The sequence below is a fragment of the Arachis duranensis genome, chromosome 1, assembly GCF_000817695.3.
Source record: "Arachis duranensis cultivar V14167 chromosome 1, aradu.V14167.gnm2.J7QH, whole genome shotgun sequence".
NCBI classification, from domain to species: domain Eukaryota; kingdom Viridiplantae; phylum Streptophyta; class Magnoliopsida; order Fabales; family Fabaceae; genus Arachis; species Arachis duranensis.
Genome location: NC_029772.3, coordinates 85,545,414 through 85,561,102, shown reverse-complemented (window position 1 = coordinate 85,561,102; position 15,689 = coordinate 85,545,414). Strand labels below are relative to the sequence as shown.

The window sequence follows — 15,689 nt, the reverse complement described above, 5'->3', positions numbered from 1 at the left end:
ACACACAAACTCATAGTAAAGTCCAGAAAAGTGAATTTTAACTAAAAACTAATAAAAATATACTAAAAACTAACTAGATCATACTAAAAACATACTAAAAACAATGCCAAAAAGCGTACAAATTATCCGCTCATCAAGGAGCTAGCAGAGAGTCACAATGGAGCTCCGTTTGTGCTTCTCTGGTCTGCCGAGAGAGGAGCTCATGGGTGGAGGAAGGCCAGTTGAGGGAAAGAACGCTGTTGAGTGAGGTAAACGCCTCTGCCGTGCTTCTTGGTCACTGGTAGCGGAGCCGCGTCGCCGTCACCCCTGGGCTGCCATTCTTACCGCCGGTGATAAAACATGCCGAAGCTGCTCAGAGGTTACCGCCACTCCATTTAATCCTACTAGAAGCTGTGCCGTCGCGGCTGTGGTTGTCGAAAACCACTGCCAGAAAGCATGGAGTTTCCAGAATTTTTACTATTATCCTATTTGAATTCACCATTTCTGATTGCAGCCGTGACCACCTCACGTTGCTGCTGGCTCTGTTTGAAAATGGCTGCTACTTTTGGAATCCCAGATCGGAGAGGGGAGGAGGCATTTAACCTTGTCATTATTGCTGCCATGGAAATAGGTGTTGGAAACTGCTAATGGAGCAGCTGTGTTTCGCAATTTTTGCGAGTTTTGACTTTGAGGTAGGGGATTTATTTTAAAATTAACAGTTTTAACTTATGAATGCCAAGGAGGTTTAGTGAGTAATTGCAAATAATTCATAAATATGATTAATTGATAGGAATAAGCTTGGTTTGAGGTTGTGAAATTTGGATTAAGTTTGGTACTGAGATGATATCCTGGTGTTTCAATTAGTTTATTGAGTTTAGGTTATGGCTGAGAATGTCACTGGATTTTGTTATTGTGAGTAATTAATTTGACAAGGTTAATTTTGGTTAATGCTGTGATTGATATTGGTTTTCTGATTTTGATGGATTTGTTGAGAATTCTGACCTATGTGATATTGCTGAATTGGTTGAAATGTGGTTGTGAATGGTGATTCGTTTGATAATACTTGTTACACTGAAATTTGATGAATTAACTATTGAAAAGTTTTCGTATTGATAATTGATGAACTAAGTTGGATTTGTGTTTGGTTTGGGATTATTGTGATGATGGTTTGAGTTGTGGCTGTATTTTGATTATTGAGAATAAGCGTTTGTTGTTGATTTTAGTAATCTGATATGTCGGAATGGCTGTGAAATTGACTTGTGACTGGTTGGAATTGGTCTTGATGCTCTCTAATATTGATTCGTGATTAATCAGAATTATGTTTGAGAACTGCTAAAAGATTGAAGTTTGATTACCGAATTATTCTGTTGAAATATGACTTCTAAAGCAAAATAGTTACTTTGTTAACAAGTAAATGACTTTAAATTATGGAAGGCTGATTTTTGGGGTTACTGGTTGATTGAGTTTAATTTTGAAAGGATTCTATGATATGTTGAAAATAGTTATAAATTGATGAGATGGAAGTGGGATAGATGGATTATGTGGAAATTGCGGACTATGATTTAATTGTTGATTATTGCGAATTATGAATTTTTGATTGATTGAGAATCTTCTGTTGTGATAATTGATGAGAAAGGTTTATTTTGAGATTGATTCAATATGAAAAGAATTATGTTTTAAACTTGAAATAAAGGATTACTTTTTAGAAGTTTGATGAATTTATAATATTTTAATTTGAATAGTAAAGAGAGAGATGATTTTTGAGTCTTTGGGAAGTTAGTAAATTTGAAAAAAAAAAGAGTTTTATTTGGTTAATTTTAGTAAGAGGGTGATGTTTTGAAAAGTATTTAGCGAATTTAAAATAAATGATTTTCTTGAGTCTTTTGAAAGAAAACTAAACTAGAAAGTGGTTTTAAAATTGGTTTGAGTTAAGAGGTTGCAAAAGTGGAAGTCGTAAGGTTTGAAGTTAAGAGGTTGCAAAAGCGGAAGTCGTAAAGTTTGTACAACATGAGTGAACAAAGAAAGAGAGAGATATTGTATAAGAATATATAACTGGAGATGAATAACGAGAATAATAACTTATGATGATAATTACACTGATTCTTTTGAAGAAAGGTATTCAGTTTATGACATTGTTGGCAAGGACGTGGATTTTGTCCCGCTTGCGTATTTATGATTATAAAAGAGAATAAAAAAGTAGAGGACCTGTTGAAAGGTCATTTTTTGCTTGAGGCAACCCAAGAGATGTGTTTATTCATTTGTTGCATTAAGGCAACTCTAGATATACTGGTATGATCATCTGCTGCAGTGAGGCAGTCAGAGAGATAATGGTGTGATCATTGAGAACGCTTTCCTACGGTACAGATCTATATTTTATTTCTGTAAGGCAGAGGGGTTATTTCCTGCTACAGAAGTACCGTGACCACCTGTTCCATTTCTGTAGTGGCAGAGGAGTTATTTCCTGTATACAGAAGGTGTGTCGGTGTACATCCCAGCAGTGGCAGATGTGTTATTTCCTATGTGCAGTGGACCCTGTGGTGGCAGAGGGGTTATTTCTTGTACACAGGGGTATAGCCAATAGGAAAGCCTTATCCAGACAGAGGTTGCTGGATAACGTCAGGAGCGGGTTAGTAACCGACAGATGAGCTCATTACCTGCACTAGGGCTAGACATGCATCATCTTTATTTGCGCATCTGCATTTGATTGTGTTTGCTTGTTTTATTTCTTTGTAATTGTGCTGCCTGTCTTGTTGTGATTAGATTGTATGTTGAATTGAATCTCTTGCTTGTACTTTTAGTTTCTGAATGTTTTAAAGAGATTAATAATTGACGTTGTGATTGAGAATTAATTAAGTGGCTGAAAAATTATTGATATAATTAATCTTGTCATTGAGATTTGTTTTGAGTTTAGAGTCTTCGAAAGAGGTGATCAATTAGTTAAAATAAAGCTAAGAGTATATCCGAAAAGTTTTGATAAAAATGTAGTTTTCTTGAGTATGTTAATTATTTGCATGTTAATCATTACTTTTACGGCATTCCCATTCCCTACTGAGAACGTGTGGTTTGTTCTCACCCCAAAATCTTCCACCTTTTCAGTGACACAGGTTCGAAGACTCAGTTTGAAGCTGTGAGCGATTATATAATTTATTTATGAGTTAAGTGTGAGTTAATTTGCTTTCATAGAATTCCCTCGCCCTTATTGCTTAAGATTTTTATTTTATACAGAGGGATAGGATTTGTATCTGAATTTTTTTTGAAATCTTTTGTATGACAAAAATTATTATTAATAATTATGTGATTATTATTACTTTGAAATGTTTGACATATGATTTTGATAATAAAAAACAAAATTATTCTTGGAATTTTCTTAAAAACTGAAACGCAATATCGTTTTCTTAAAAACTGAAACGCTATATCGAACTAAAGGCTCAATAATAAATAGTTAATAAAGGAAAGCAGGTTAGTAGCGCCTTACTTTCGGTACGATCATGACGTTCTGGAAGTTGGGTCATTCCAAATGGTATCAGAGCAGTTCGTTCCTGTTAGAGCCTTGGGAATGGACTGACTATGCTTCATTGTATACTCTGAGTGTTTGTCATGCTTAGTGACTTGTTCTGATAACAAGGGTTTGTGTTTTATATGCATGACTGTCTGATGATTAACACTGTTGGTTTACCATTGCATGCCTCATGGTATTAGGTCTGGCCAACTTAATACTAATGATTTATGTATATGGAAACACTAATGGGTTATCACAGACAAAAGAGAAGTTATAAGTGATGCGACTCACAGGGTTTGGGAGCGTTATAGGTTGTGAAGTTAGCTTCGATTCGACGTATAATCTTTATTCGTGCCACATTGAACTCATGCCATCTTTTTCTTCATTGCTTTCCTTGGAATTCTCTGGTTTGAATTTTCTCCTTAGAATGTAATTTAATTATTTTCCAACCATACCTTGTCATTTTTGTATACCCTTGCTTGCCTATGAATCTGATTGCTTACGTAACTCTTTGAATATTCATCCTTGAAAATGTCTACACTTCTGTCCATATATTCTGCTTTCTTTGATTTCAGTTTGAACTTATCTTATTCTAGCAATTTTCGAGGGCGAAAATTTTTCTAAGGTAGGTAGAATGTAACAACCCTAGTTTTTGACAATCAAATAATTAGTCATTTGTGATTTATTTTATTTGTTGATAATTTTATTTTAAGAAAATTATTTTACTAAAGGTAATTAAATGGAGTTTCATCATAATTGGAGTTTAAATTAATTAGAATTTTTATATAATCTTTATTAGATATTTGGTATAATTGAAACTATAATTTTAGTAATTGAAAAATAAGAAGAATTGTATAATTTAATTTAAATAAATTCTATTTTGAATGAATTATGTTATTAATTTGAATTCCTAGAAATTATTTTATTAGAAATGATTAGATTGATATTTATAAATACTTTAAATTTAAGTCAATTAATATTTATGTATAATTTTTATTATAATTAAATTGGAATTAAAGTTTCGGAGATAGAAAAATAATGAAAAGTTATGTCATTTAATTTGAATAACTAAAAATGTGATTAATATATTTATTTTAAATTAGAAATAATTGATTGAACTTAGCCATATGATAATAAATAATGTTCCTAAATATTTTTAATAGAGTACATTTAATTTTAAAATTACTCTATCTTCAAATTTTATCAAAATATCTATTCATATCTATCCGTATTATTTTATAAAATTCCTAATTTCTAAACCTAAATTCCCAAATTGAATCAGAAACCTAATTCCTAAATCCCAGAAACCCTAACCCAAATCTTTCTCTTTCCTCAGCCTGTGAACGCAGCCTCCACCTCATTTCTTCCTAAACACAATACACACACAAAACAGAGAAAGAAACGCAGAGATGGAGAGGAAGAAAAGAGAGCTCGGAACCAGAGGAGGGAGCCACACCCAGCCACCGTCCAGCTTACAGCCCCAATCGCGTATTGTTGCGCTGTCATTCACGCTCATCGCCGCCCAGCCGTTGGTGCGAGCTCGCCGCCGTCAACGAGATGCTGTCTGCCGTCACTGTCGCCGCCCTGGATCTCGCCATCGAGCTGCTTCACGGCGTCGTCCCGTCCATGGAGCCACAAGCTTGCGTTATTGCCGATCCGTCTACAAGCCACCGTCAAGGAGAAGCTGCCATCGCGTCTTGTCCCGCCGTCACCACCGTTGCCCTGGAGCTCGCCCGCCGTCGTCGTTGAGGGGCCAGCAGAGAGTCACGATGGAGCTCCGTTTGTGCTTCTCTGGTCCGCCGAGAGAGGAGCTCATGGGTTGAGGAAGGCCAGTTGAGGGAGAGAACGCTGTTGAGTGGGGTAAACGCCTCTGTCGTGCTTCTTGTCACTGGTGGCGGAGTCGCGTCGCCGTCACCCCTGGGCTGCCGTTCCTGCTGCCAATGTTTCCTCGTTCTGTTATTATTGTCTAATTGAGGTAAGGCATTTTGGCTCTTGCTTCAACTTGAGTTAGCATGGAGTTTCCAGAATTTTTACTGTTATCCTATTTGAATTCACCATTTCTGATTGCTGCCGTGACCACCTCACGTTGCTGCTGGCTCTGTTTGAAAATGGCTGCTACTTCTGGAATCCCAGATCAGAGAGGAGAGGAGGCGTTTAACCTTGTCATTGTTGCTGCCATGGAAATAGGTGCTAGAAACTGCTCATGGAGCAGCTGCGTTTAGCGATTTTTGCGAGTTCCGACTTTGAGGTAGGGGATTTATTTTAAAATTAATAGTTTTAAGTTATGAATGCCAAGGAGGTTTAGTGAGTAATTGCAAATAATTCATAAATATGATTAATTGATAGGAATAAGCTTGGTTTGAGGTTGTGAAATTTGGATTAAGTTTGGTACTGAGATGATATTCTGGTGTTTCAATTAGTTTATTGAGTTTAGGTTATGGTTGAAAATGTCACTGGGTTTTGTTATTGTCAGTAATTAATTTGACAAGGTTAATTTTGGTTAATGCTGTGATTGATATTGGTTTTCTAATTTTGATGGATTTGTTGAGAATTCTGACCTATGTGATATTGCTGAATTGGTTGAAATGTGGCTGTGAATGGTAATTCGTTTGATAATACTTGTTACACTGAAATTTGATGAGTTAACTATTGAAAAGTTGTCGTATTGATAATTGATGAACTGAGTTGGATTTGTGTTTGGTTTGGGATTATTGTGATGATGGTTTGAGTTGTGGCTGTATTTTGATTATTGAGAATAAGAATTTGTTGTTGATTTTAGTAATCTGATATGTCGAAATGGCTGTGAAATTGACTTGTGACTGGTTGGAATTGGTCTTGATGCTTGCTAATATTGATTGATGATTAATCAGAATTATGTTTGAAAACTGCTAAAAGATTGAAGTTTGATTACCGAATTATTCTCTTGAAATATGACTTCTAAAACAAAATAGGTACTTTGTTAACAAGTAAATGACTTTAAATTATGGAAGGCTGATTTTTGGGGTTACTGGTTGATTGAGTTTAATTTTGAAAGGATTCTATGATATGTTGAAAATAGTTATAAATTGATAAGATGGAAGTTGGATAGATGGATTATGTGGAAATTGCGGAGTATGATTTAATTGTTGATTATTGCCAATTATGATTTTCTGATTGATTGAGAATCTCCTGTTGTGATAATTGTTGAGAAAGGTTTGATAAGATGTTGAAAAGAAGGAACCCGTAAGGGTGGCTAAGTCTGAATTTTAGGGGAGGTGCTGCCAAAATTTTATAAAATCTGAGGTTTTATTTGAGAAGTTATTTTAGAAGACTTGGATTTGGAAAATGATTATTTAAGTTTTATTTAGTAAAGAAAAGAATTATTCTATTTTAAATTCGATTTACTAAAGAAAGGTTTATGTTTCAAAATTAAATTATTTAAGAAAGAAACTATATTTTGAGATTGATTCAATATGAAAAGAATTATGTTTTAAGCTTGAAATAAAGGATTACTTTTTAGAAGTTTGATGAATTTATAATATTTTAATTTGAATAGTAAAGAGAGAGATGATTTTTGAGTTTTTGGAAAGTTAGTAAATTTGAAAAAAAGAGTTTTATTTGGTTAATTTTAGTAAGAGGGTGATGTTTTGAAAAGTATTTAGCGAATTTAAAATAAATGATTTTCTTGAGTCTTTTGAAAGAAAATTAAACTAGAAAATAGTTTTAAAATTGGTTCGAGTTAAGAGGTTGCAAAAGTGGAAGTCGTAAAGTTTGTACAACATGAGTGAACAAAGAAAGAGAGAGATATTCTATAAGAATATGTAACTGGAGATGAATAACGAGAATGATAACTTATGATGATAATTACACTGATTCTTTTGAGGAAAGGTATTCAGTTTATGACATTGTTGGCAAGGACGTGGGTTTTGTCCCGCTTGCGTATTTATGATTATAAAAGAGAATAAAAAAGTAGAGGACCTGTTAAAAAAGTAGAGGACCTGTTGAAAGGTCATTTGTTGTTTGAGGCAACCCAAGAGATGTGTTTATTTATTTGTTGTGCTAAGGCAACTCTAGATATACTGGTATGATCATCTGCTGCAGTGAGGCAGTCAGATAGATAATGGTGTGATCACTGAGAACGCTTTCCTACGGTACAGATCCATATTTTATTTCTGTAAGGCAGAGGGGTTAATTCCTGCTACAGAAGTACCGTGACCACTTGTTCCATATCTGTAGTGGCAGAGGGGTTATTTCCTGTATACAGAAGGTGTGTCGGCGTACATCCCTGCAGTGGCAGATGTGTTATTTCCTGTGTGCAGTGGATCCTGTGGTGGCAGAGGGGTTATTTCCTGTACACAGGGGTATAGCCAATAGGAAAGCCTTATCTAGACAGAGGTTGCTGGATAACGTCGGGAGCAGGTTAGTAACCGACAGATGAGCTCATTACCTGCACTAGGACTAGACATGCGACATCCTTATTTGCGCATCTGCATTTGATTGTGATTGCTTGTTTTATTTCTTTGTAATTGTGCTGCCTGTCTTGTTGTGATTTGTTTGTATGTTGAATTAAATCTCTTGCTTGTACTTTTAGTTTTTGAAATGTTTTAAAGAGATTAATAATTGACGTTGTGATTGAGAATTAATTAAGTGGCTGAAAATTGATTGATATTATTAATCTTGTCATTGTGATCTGTTTTGAGTTTAGAGTCTTCGAAAGAGGTGATCAATTAGTTAAAATAAAGCTAAGAGTATATCCAAAAAGTTTTGATAAAAATGTAGTTTTTTTGAGTATGTTAATTATTTGCAAGTTAATCATTACTTTTACAGCATTGACATTCCCTACTGAGAACGTGTGGTTTGTTCTCACCTCAAAATCTTCCACCTTTTCAGTGACACATGTTCGAAGACTCAGTTTGAAGCTGCGAGTGATTATATAATTTATTTATGAGTTAAGTGTGAGTTAATTTGCTTTCATAGAATTCCCTCGCCCTTATTGCTTAAGATTTTTATTTTATACAGAGGGATATGATTTGTATCTGAATTTTATTTGAAATCTTTTGTATGACAGATATTATTATTAATAATTATGTGATTATTATTACTTTGAAATGTTTGACATATGATTTTGATAATAAAAAACAAAATTATTCTGGAAATTTCTTAAAAACTGAAACGCAATATCGAACTAACGACTCAAAAATAAATAGTTAATAAAGGAAAGCAGGTTAGTAACGCCTTACTTTCGGTACGATCATGATGTTCTGGAAGTTGGGTCGTTACAGAGCCCATGTCAGAGGCACACTCCCATTCCCTACTTTGGTCACAGAGATGGCTCAGCGGGCTGGAGTACCATGGCTGCCAGATGATGAGTCGCCACCCGCAGTCCACATAAATGAGAGAGTTATTCTGTGGGGGACTTGGGTGACCGACAAACCACCAGCACCGCGGAGAGCCCAAGCATCTGCAGCAGCGACACCTAGGCCATCTTCCTCTTCAGCAGCAGCACCTGGACCATCTACACCAGTACCACCAGCACCACCACCACCACCACCAGCAGCACCTCAGCCGATGTACCGACTTATGCAGCACCTCATTGGGCTCATGGAGCAGAGTGAGCGTCGCAATAGGCGACGCTATGAGCGTTTGAGTCGGATGCTGGCATCATTAGGTACCAGGATGCCCTCTGATTCTGACATTTCTTCCAACTAGTTTGAGGCGAAGGAGGGGGTTCGGGAGAAGGAGGCTTAGCAGCCAGAGGCACGTTCACAGATTTAGGCTACCACAGAGACACATCAGGCCCCTGTAGAGTCATAGCCTCAGCCTCAGCCAGTAGCAAACATCGACCGTCTCACCCAGTCTCAGTCGTAGCATCGAGTACGATGCTGTCTTCTAAGTGTGGGGAGGTCGCCGTCGTCGACGTCGACAGGATTTTCTATTTTCGGTGACCATTTTCAGACTCTCATTTTATTTAGATTTATTTTGTCTTATTTTTAGTATTTGCACTTTATTTTATTGCACTTTTGGATCATTATATATATCAGTTATCTTGGATACTTTTGTTTTAGCTTGTTACATTTTACACTTTGGTTTGTATATATCTTGAAAATTTTAGCTTGATTTGCACTTTTAGTTGATAGCATATATATATGTAGTTATTTTAGTCTATTAGTTGTGATTGGAAAAATGTTATTATTGAGCTTAGTTTACCCTTTTGCATATGAGAAATTGGTTTGATTGAAAAAGGGAATTAAACTAAGTAATTTTTTTGTTTACCCTTCTCAATCACAACATTGCATTTAGAATACATGTAATAAGTTTAGTCAAAATAATAAAATTTTTCAAGAAGGCTCTTGGCAAGGAATGAGAATTAGAAGTCCTATCCTCATTATCATCATCAATTGTGACAAGAATTGTCTATTGTTCCCACATAGTTAACCTCTAACTATGAAGGAAAGTCAAGTGGATATAATCAACTTGAGTCCACAAGTCCTAGTCAAATCATAGTGAAAGACTACCTTTAGTGGCATTCAAGTCAACTAGCAACTTCCAATTATCAATCAACAAGAGACTTTGACAATTCAAGAGTCTCAAATTACTCAACCCAAGCCAAGAACACAAAAATCTACTCTAACATCCTTCTAAGTATTGTATCAAACATTTGGAAGGTATAAAAAGAAAGCATAATAAAATAATAAGGAATATAAAATCTAATACTACCAAATGCAAGGAGATAGCAATAGCAAAGCATTTAAACAATAAAAGAACAATAAACATCAATTGCATTAAAGGAAATGAAAGGAAACAAGAGTGCTCATAAAATCAACAAAATAAAGGAAATAACAAATAAAACTAAGAAAGCAAGGATGTAGCAACAAGAAATTGAGAAAGAAAGTAAATGAAATCAACAATTAAAACCTAAATCTAAGAGTGATTAACCTAAGAACCCTAACCTAATTCTAGAGAGAGGAAGGAACTTCTCTCTCTAGAAAAATAACTAAAGGCTTATCATAACTACACTAAGTGTCCCCCCTTTGTCCAATCTTCAATTCTGCATGAAATATTCTCTGGAACCCATCGGGATCGGGCTTGGGAAGCTCAGAAATTGCCCCCAGCATTTTCACTTTAATGAGGTCACGTGCAAGCATCGACGTGTACGCATGGGTCACGCGTACGCATTGCTTGACATTTTACCATCCACGCGTACGCGACTGTCATGCGTACGCGTCACCATGCGACTTCACATCCACACGTGCGCGTCTGTTGCGCGTGCACGTCGATGTATGCACTCCATACTTAATTTTCCATGAGTTCTCCACTTTGCATGCTTTTCTTTCCACTCCTTTTATTCATTCCTGGCCCTTATCATCTTAAATTCACTAACAAACACATCAAGGCATCTAGTGGAATCAAAGGTGAATTAAAACTAGCAATTTAAAGGCCTAAAAATCATGTTTTTACACTTAAGCACAAATAAAGGAGAATTTATAAAACCATGCTATTTTAGTGAATAAATGTGGGAAAAGTTGATTAAGTCCCCTAAATTAAGCACAAGATAAACCACCAAATTAGGGTTTATCAATGATTGAAAGTAAGGTGGAAGTACAAGAGGTGATTCCTCATAAATTGTACAAGATAGCTGAGAAGGCTTCCACCAATGCAAGGTTGGCATTCCCACACCTCATCTGACATCTATGCAATTTTGCTGGAATTGTCATAGAAGGAGATTTCTCTATTGGGGAGGACAAGTCTATCACTAAGAAAAAGATGGAGTAAACTAGAGAGCATGCACAAAAGCCTGTGCAGCCACCTCAGCAGGAGATCCTTGAGATGCCTCAAGGGATGCATTTTCCTCCTCAAAGCTATTGGGATCAATGGCAGACTTCTCTTGGAGAACTAAGCACTAACATGGAGAAATTGAGCGTGGAGCATCAAGAGCATTCCACCATCCTCAATGAAATAAGGGAAGACCAAAGATCCATTAGAGAAGTTCAAAGGGCTATGAGGGAAGAGTAACAAAGACAAAAGAGTAACATTGAAGAGATCAAGCACCACATTGGATCCTCAAAGAGGAGCACTAGCCGCCACCATTAAAGGTGGATTCGTTCTTTTTTTCTCCTCTTCTTTTGTATTTTTCTATTTTCTGTTATGTTGTAGTATCAGTTCTCTTGTTCTCATTGCATGATCATTTGCATTGATGTCTTAAAGTTGTAAAATATTCCGTATATCACTCACTGCTTAAAAAGAAAATTTTAATTGAAAAAAATTGAGAGAAACATGAATTTCAAGTTTATAATAAGAATAGTTTAATTATCTTGATTTGGTGGCATTGCTTTTGTTTTCTGAATGTATGAATAAACAGTGCAGATTTAAAGTTGGAATTTTAGAATGTTGGCTCTTGAAAGAATGATGAAAAAGGAAAAGTATTATTGGTAATCTGAAAAATCCAAAAATTAATTCTTGAATCAAGAAAAAACAGCAAAAAGAAAAAGAAAAACCATGTTGCAAAATAAAAAAAATTAATGCATGTGAAAAAGAAAGAAAAAATGGCGAAAAAATAAATAAATAAATAAAGAGAAAAATCCATTACTGCCCAAAAATGCAGGAAAAGGAGGGCAGATTGAAAAAGCCAATAACCCTTTAAACTAAAAGGCAAGGATAAAAGGATCCAAGGCTTTGAGTATCAATGGATAGGAGGGCCTAAAGGAATAAAATCCTGGCCTAAGCGGCTCAACCAAGCTGTCCCTAACCATGTGCTTGTGGCGTGAAGGTGTCATGCAAAAAGCTTGAGGCTGAGTGGTTAAAGTCACGATCCAAAGGAAAAAAGAGTGTGCTTAAGAACTCTGGACACCTCTATCTTGGGATTCTAGGAAAGCTGAATCACAATCCTAAAGCGTTCATCCAGTTAAAGTGTCTGTGGCATTTATGTATCCGGTGGTAATACTGAAAAACAAAGTGCATAGGGTCACGGCCAAGACTCTGAAAGCTCTGTTTAAGAATAAAAAAGAACTGAACTAAGAGAGTCAGTAAAATCATCTGGATTCTAAGTTCCTAAAGAGACCAACCATTCTGAGTTTCAATGGATAGTGAGATGCCAAAACTATTCAGAAGCAAAAAGCTACTAAATCCCGCTCATCTAAATTGTATCTGAGCTTCATTGGAAACTTAAAAATTTATTGTAACTTAATCTTCTTTTTTTTATCCTACTGTGTTTTTAGTTTCTTGGTGATGCAGAATTTATAATCCACAAACTAACCGGCAAGTGCACCGGGTCGTACCAAGTAATACCTCAGGTAAGTGAGGGTCGATCCCACGAGAATTGATGGACAAAGCAACAATGGTTAAATGATTTACTTAGTTAGGCAAGCAAAAAGAGTGTTTTGGTATTCAAAGAGCATTAAACAGTAAATTCAGAGTTTGAAGACAGGCAGTAAATAAGTTGGGAATAAAATATGGGAGAAGGCAGTTAAGGCTTCAGAGTTATCTATTTTTCGGATTGACTTTTCTTATTAATTTATTTTAATCATGCAAGATTTAATTCATGGCAAACTATATGTGACTAGACCCTAATTCTTTAGACCTTCCTAGTCTCCTCTAACTTTAATTAATCGCCAATTCCTTGGTGAATTAATTCCAATTAGAGGGTAAAGATCAAATTCCAGTTTATATGCCACAAAAATCCTAATTACCCAAATATAAGAGGATTATATGTCACGTATCCCGTTAAGTCCAAATAATTAGAATTTAGGAGAAATTGTTTTCATGCTGTTGTTCAAGTAAAGAGCTTTTCCAAGTTATACAAGAACTCAATTAGAAAGAGGGTCATACTTCCATTCCACCCAAATTCATAAGATAAAGAACAAAAACAATTCTTGAAATATAAATCAAAACATGAATTAAAATAGAAAAATAATAGTATCAATCCATACAATAGACAGAGCTCCTAACCTTAACAGTGGAGGTTTAGTTGCTTATGATTCAGAGAAGAAAACTAGGATTGTAAATTGGGCTGAGGTGGAATAAAAAGTTAACTAATGTTGGGACTCCCCCTGACTAGAAGAAAAGTTTCTCCTTTTTATAACTAATCCTAATTAATTTAAAATCTAATTTCTAAAATTAAAATAATATCTTTTTCCTATTTTAAAATTTAAATTTGAATCAGAATTGATTAAATAATTTGCGCCTTGTAACGTGGGGACCACGTGGCTTCACTGGATCCGCCCCTAACTTAGCAAAGAGCTGCGCCTTACTTGAGTGATAAAATGGGGCCCAGAAATCACCCACAGCGGTTTCTGTGTTTTTTGCACGTGGCACATGTCACGCGTACGTGTCAAGTACGCGCACGCGTCGCTGCGCAAATATCCTTTTCATGCGTACGCGTCAAGTATGCGCACGCGTCACCATGGAAAGCCTGACGCGCACGTGTCGCTCCTCGCTGTCATCTTCTTTAATTCTTGTGCTGCAGAAACTCCATCAAATCGAGCCGAATGCTACCTGAAATAAACAGAATTGCACAAAACTCAAAGTAGCATCCATAGTGGCTAAAAGATAATTAATTCTTGATTAAACTCAACAATTTAAATGTAAATTCACTAGGAAAAGATAGGAAAGATGGTCACGCATCACTTGGGGACAAGCAACAGTTTAAGTTTGGTGTTGTGATGAGCGAATATTTTATACGCTTTTTGGCATCATTTTCATAGAGTTTTTAGTATGTTTTGTCTAGTTTTTATTAAGTTTTCATAGGTTTTTGTGTTAAATTCACATTTTTTGGATTCTTCTTTGAGTTTTTGTGTTTTTGTGTAATTTTAGGTATTTTCTGACTGAAATTGAGGAGTTGGAGCAAAAGTCTGATTCAGAGACAGAGAAAGCACTGCAGATGCTATCTAGATCTGATCGCAATGGGTAATAGTTTATACTTTTCTTCATATTAGAAGGCCCAAAACTGGTGTCCAACGCCAGCCTCCTGTCACCTATTAGGCGTCCAACGTCCAAAGAGAAGAGACCAGCGTCCAAACGCCCAAAGAGGACCCCTAGCCAGCGTTCAATGCTCTAGAGGCTTCATAGCACGTGGATCTAATCAAAGCTCAGCCCAAACACTCACCAAGTGGGCCCTAGAAGTGAATTTTAGCACTAAAAGACTGTTTTACCCTTACTAGTCATCAGTTTAGTATTTAAGGGATTAGATTTATGTTATTCGTACATCTTCTACAACCTTTTCACCATATTTTCATTTATCTCTGAATTTTCTATCAATATACTGTTTCTCTTTAATCTGTGTTCGATTCTCTATTCTAAGATGTATTTTCGTTCTTCATCAATATGAATGCGTTGAACTGGCATAAGGTTATGACATTCTACATGGGTTCAGAGTGCATCTTTTATCGGATAATGATGAACCACCGGCTTGATTATACATCTCTTAGACGGCTAAGCCATGACTTCGTTGGGGACTTCTCGAGATACCAGTTCAACCGATTTACGGGGAGATTAGGGTCTCTGTGGTAGAGGCTAGAACCCAAGGTGAAGCATCCTTCGATTCGGAAGATTCGACCTTGTCTGGAGCGTTTTGAGTAGGATTACCAAGGAAAATGAACTGTAGGAGCTTCACCCTCAATTAGAATGGATCCGCACTAATCCTAGGGTTCAGATCTAGATAAGTATTGGCGGCTGCTCAAACCAGCGTCAATCACATACAGCCTGCCATAGAAGAAATCATTCACAATTGAAGAAGACAGTAATACCAGAGTTAATCCAGAAGGACAAAGCATCTCCAAGCCTTAACCACATGCCTATTATAGTTTACACTACTTCTGAGTTCTGATTACCCTTTCTCCTTATTTACTTTTTAATAATCAAACTGCCTTTAAACAAAACCAACAACCTCTTGATTCGCCTGACTAAGATCTGCAAGATAACCATAGCATGCTTCAAAACACAATCCTCGTGGGATCGACACTGACTTACTCAGGTATTACTTGGCTGACCCAGTGTACTTGCAGGTTCAGTTGTACGAAGCGTGGGGATTCGCACACCAGTGCTCTCATGTGTGACTTGGAGCTTATCCCAGATTTCTTTTGCTATTTTGTATCTTGAAATCTTCTGGTTTTTCTCGAAGCTGATTGCACAGTTCATCATGTTGACAGCCTTAGCATTTAGTTCTGCCCTTTTTTGTCATCTTCATTCTATCCTGTTTTAGCTTTGTGAGTGACAACATAATCAGCACCAATTTTTA

At 36.2% G+C, this 15,689-nt stretch overlaps 1 protein-coding gene across 3 annotated transcripts; it reads left to right on the top strand.

The window, feature by feature from the left end:
• Positions 1 to 3,121: 3,121 nt before the first annotated feature.
• Positions 3,122 to 9,517, top strand: LOC110277406 (uncharacterized). 3 transcript variants are annotated; one of them, XR_008006684.1, is made up of 4 exons: positions 4,789 to 5,453; positions 5,612 to 5,726; positions 8,348 to 8,405; positions 8,740 to 9,517. XR_008006684.1 is itself a non-coding variant. In XM_052258264.1 (2 exons), exon 2 carries the CDS (start codon positions 8,786 to 8,788, stop codon positions 9,164 to 9,166), a length of 381 nt encoding a protein of 126 aa, XP_052114224.1. In that variant the 5' UTR covers positions 3,122 to 3,140; positions 8,740 to 8,785; the 3' UTR covers positions 9,167 to 9,517. The 3 variants fall into 3 exon arrangements, 1 of the variants encoding a protein (XP_052114224.1); XR_002369930.2 differs by having other exon boundaries at positions 8,348 to 8,412; XM_052258264.1 differs by lacking the exons at positions 4,789 to 5,453; positions 5,612 to 5,726; positions 8,348 to 8,405 and adding an exon at positions 3,122 to 3,140.
• Positions 9,518 to 15,689: the final 6,172 nt, after the last annotated feature.

Bases quoted from the DNA above. Each gene is read 5' to 3' on its own strand.
- LOC110277406 (XM_052258264.1), top strand. From the start codon at position 8,786: ATGGCTCAGCGGGCTGGAGTACCATGGCTGCCAGATGATGAGTCGCCA.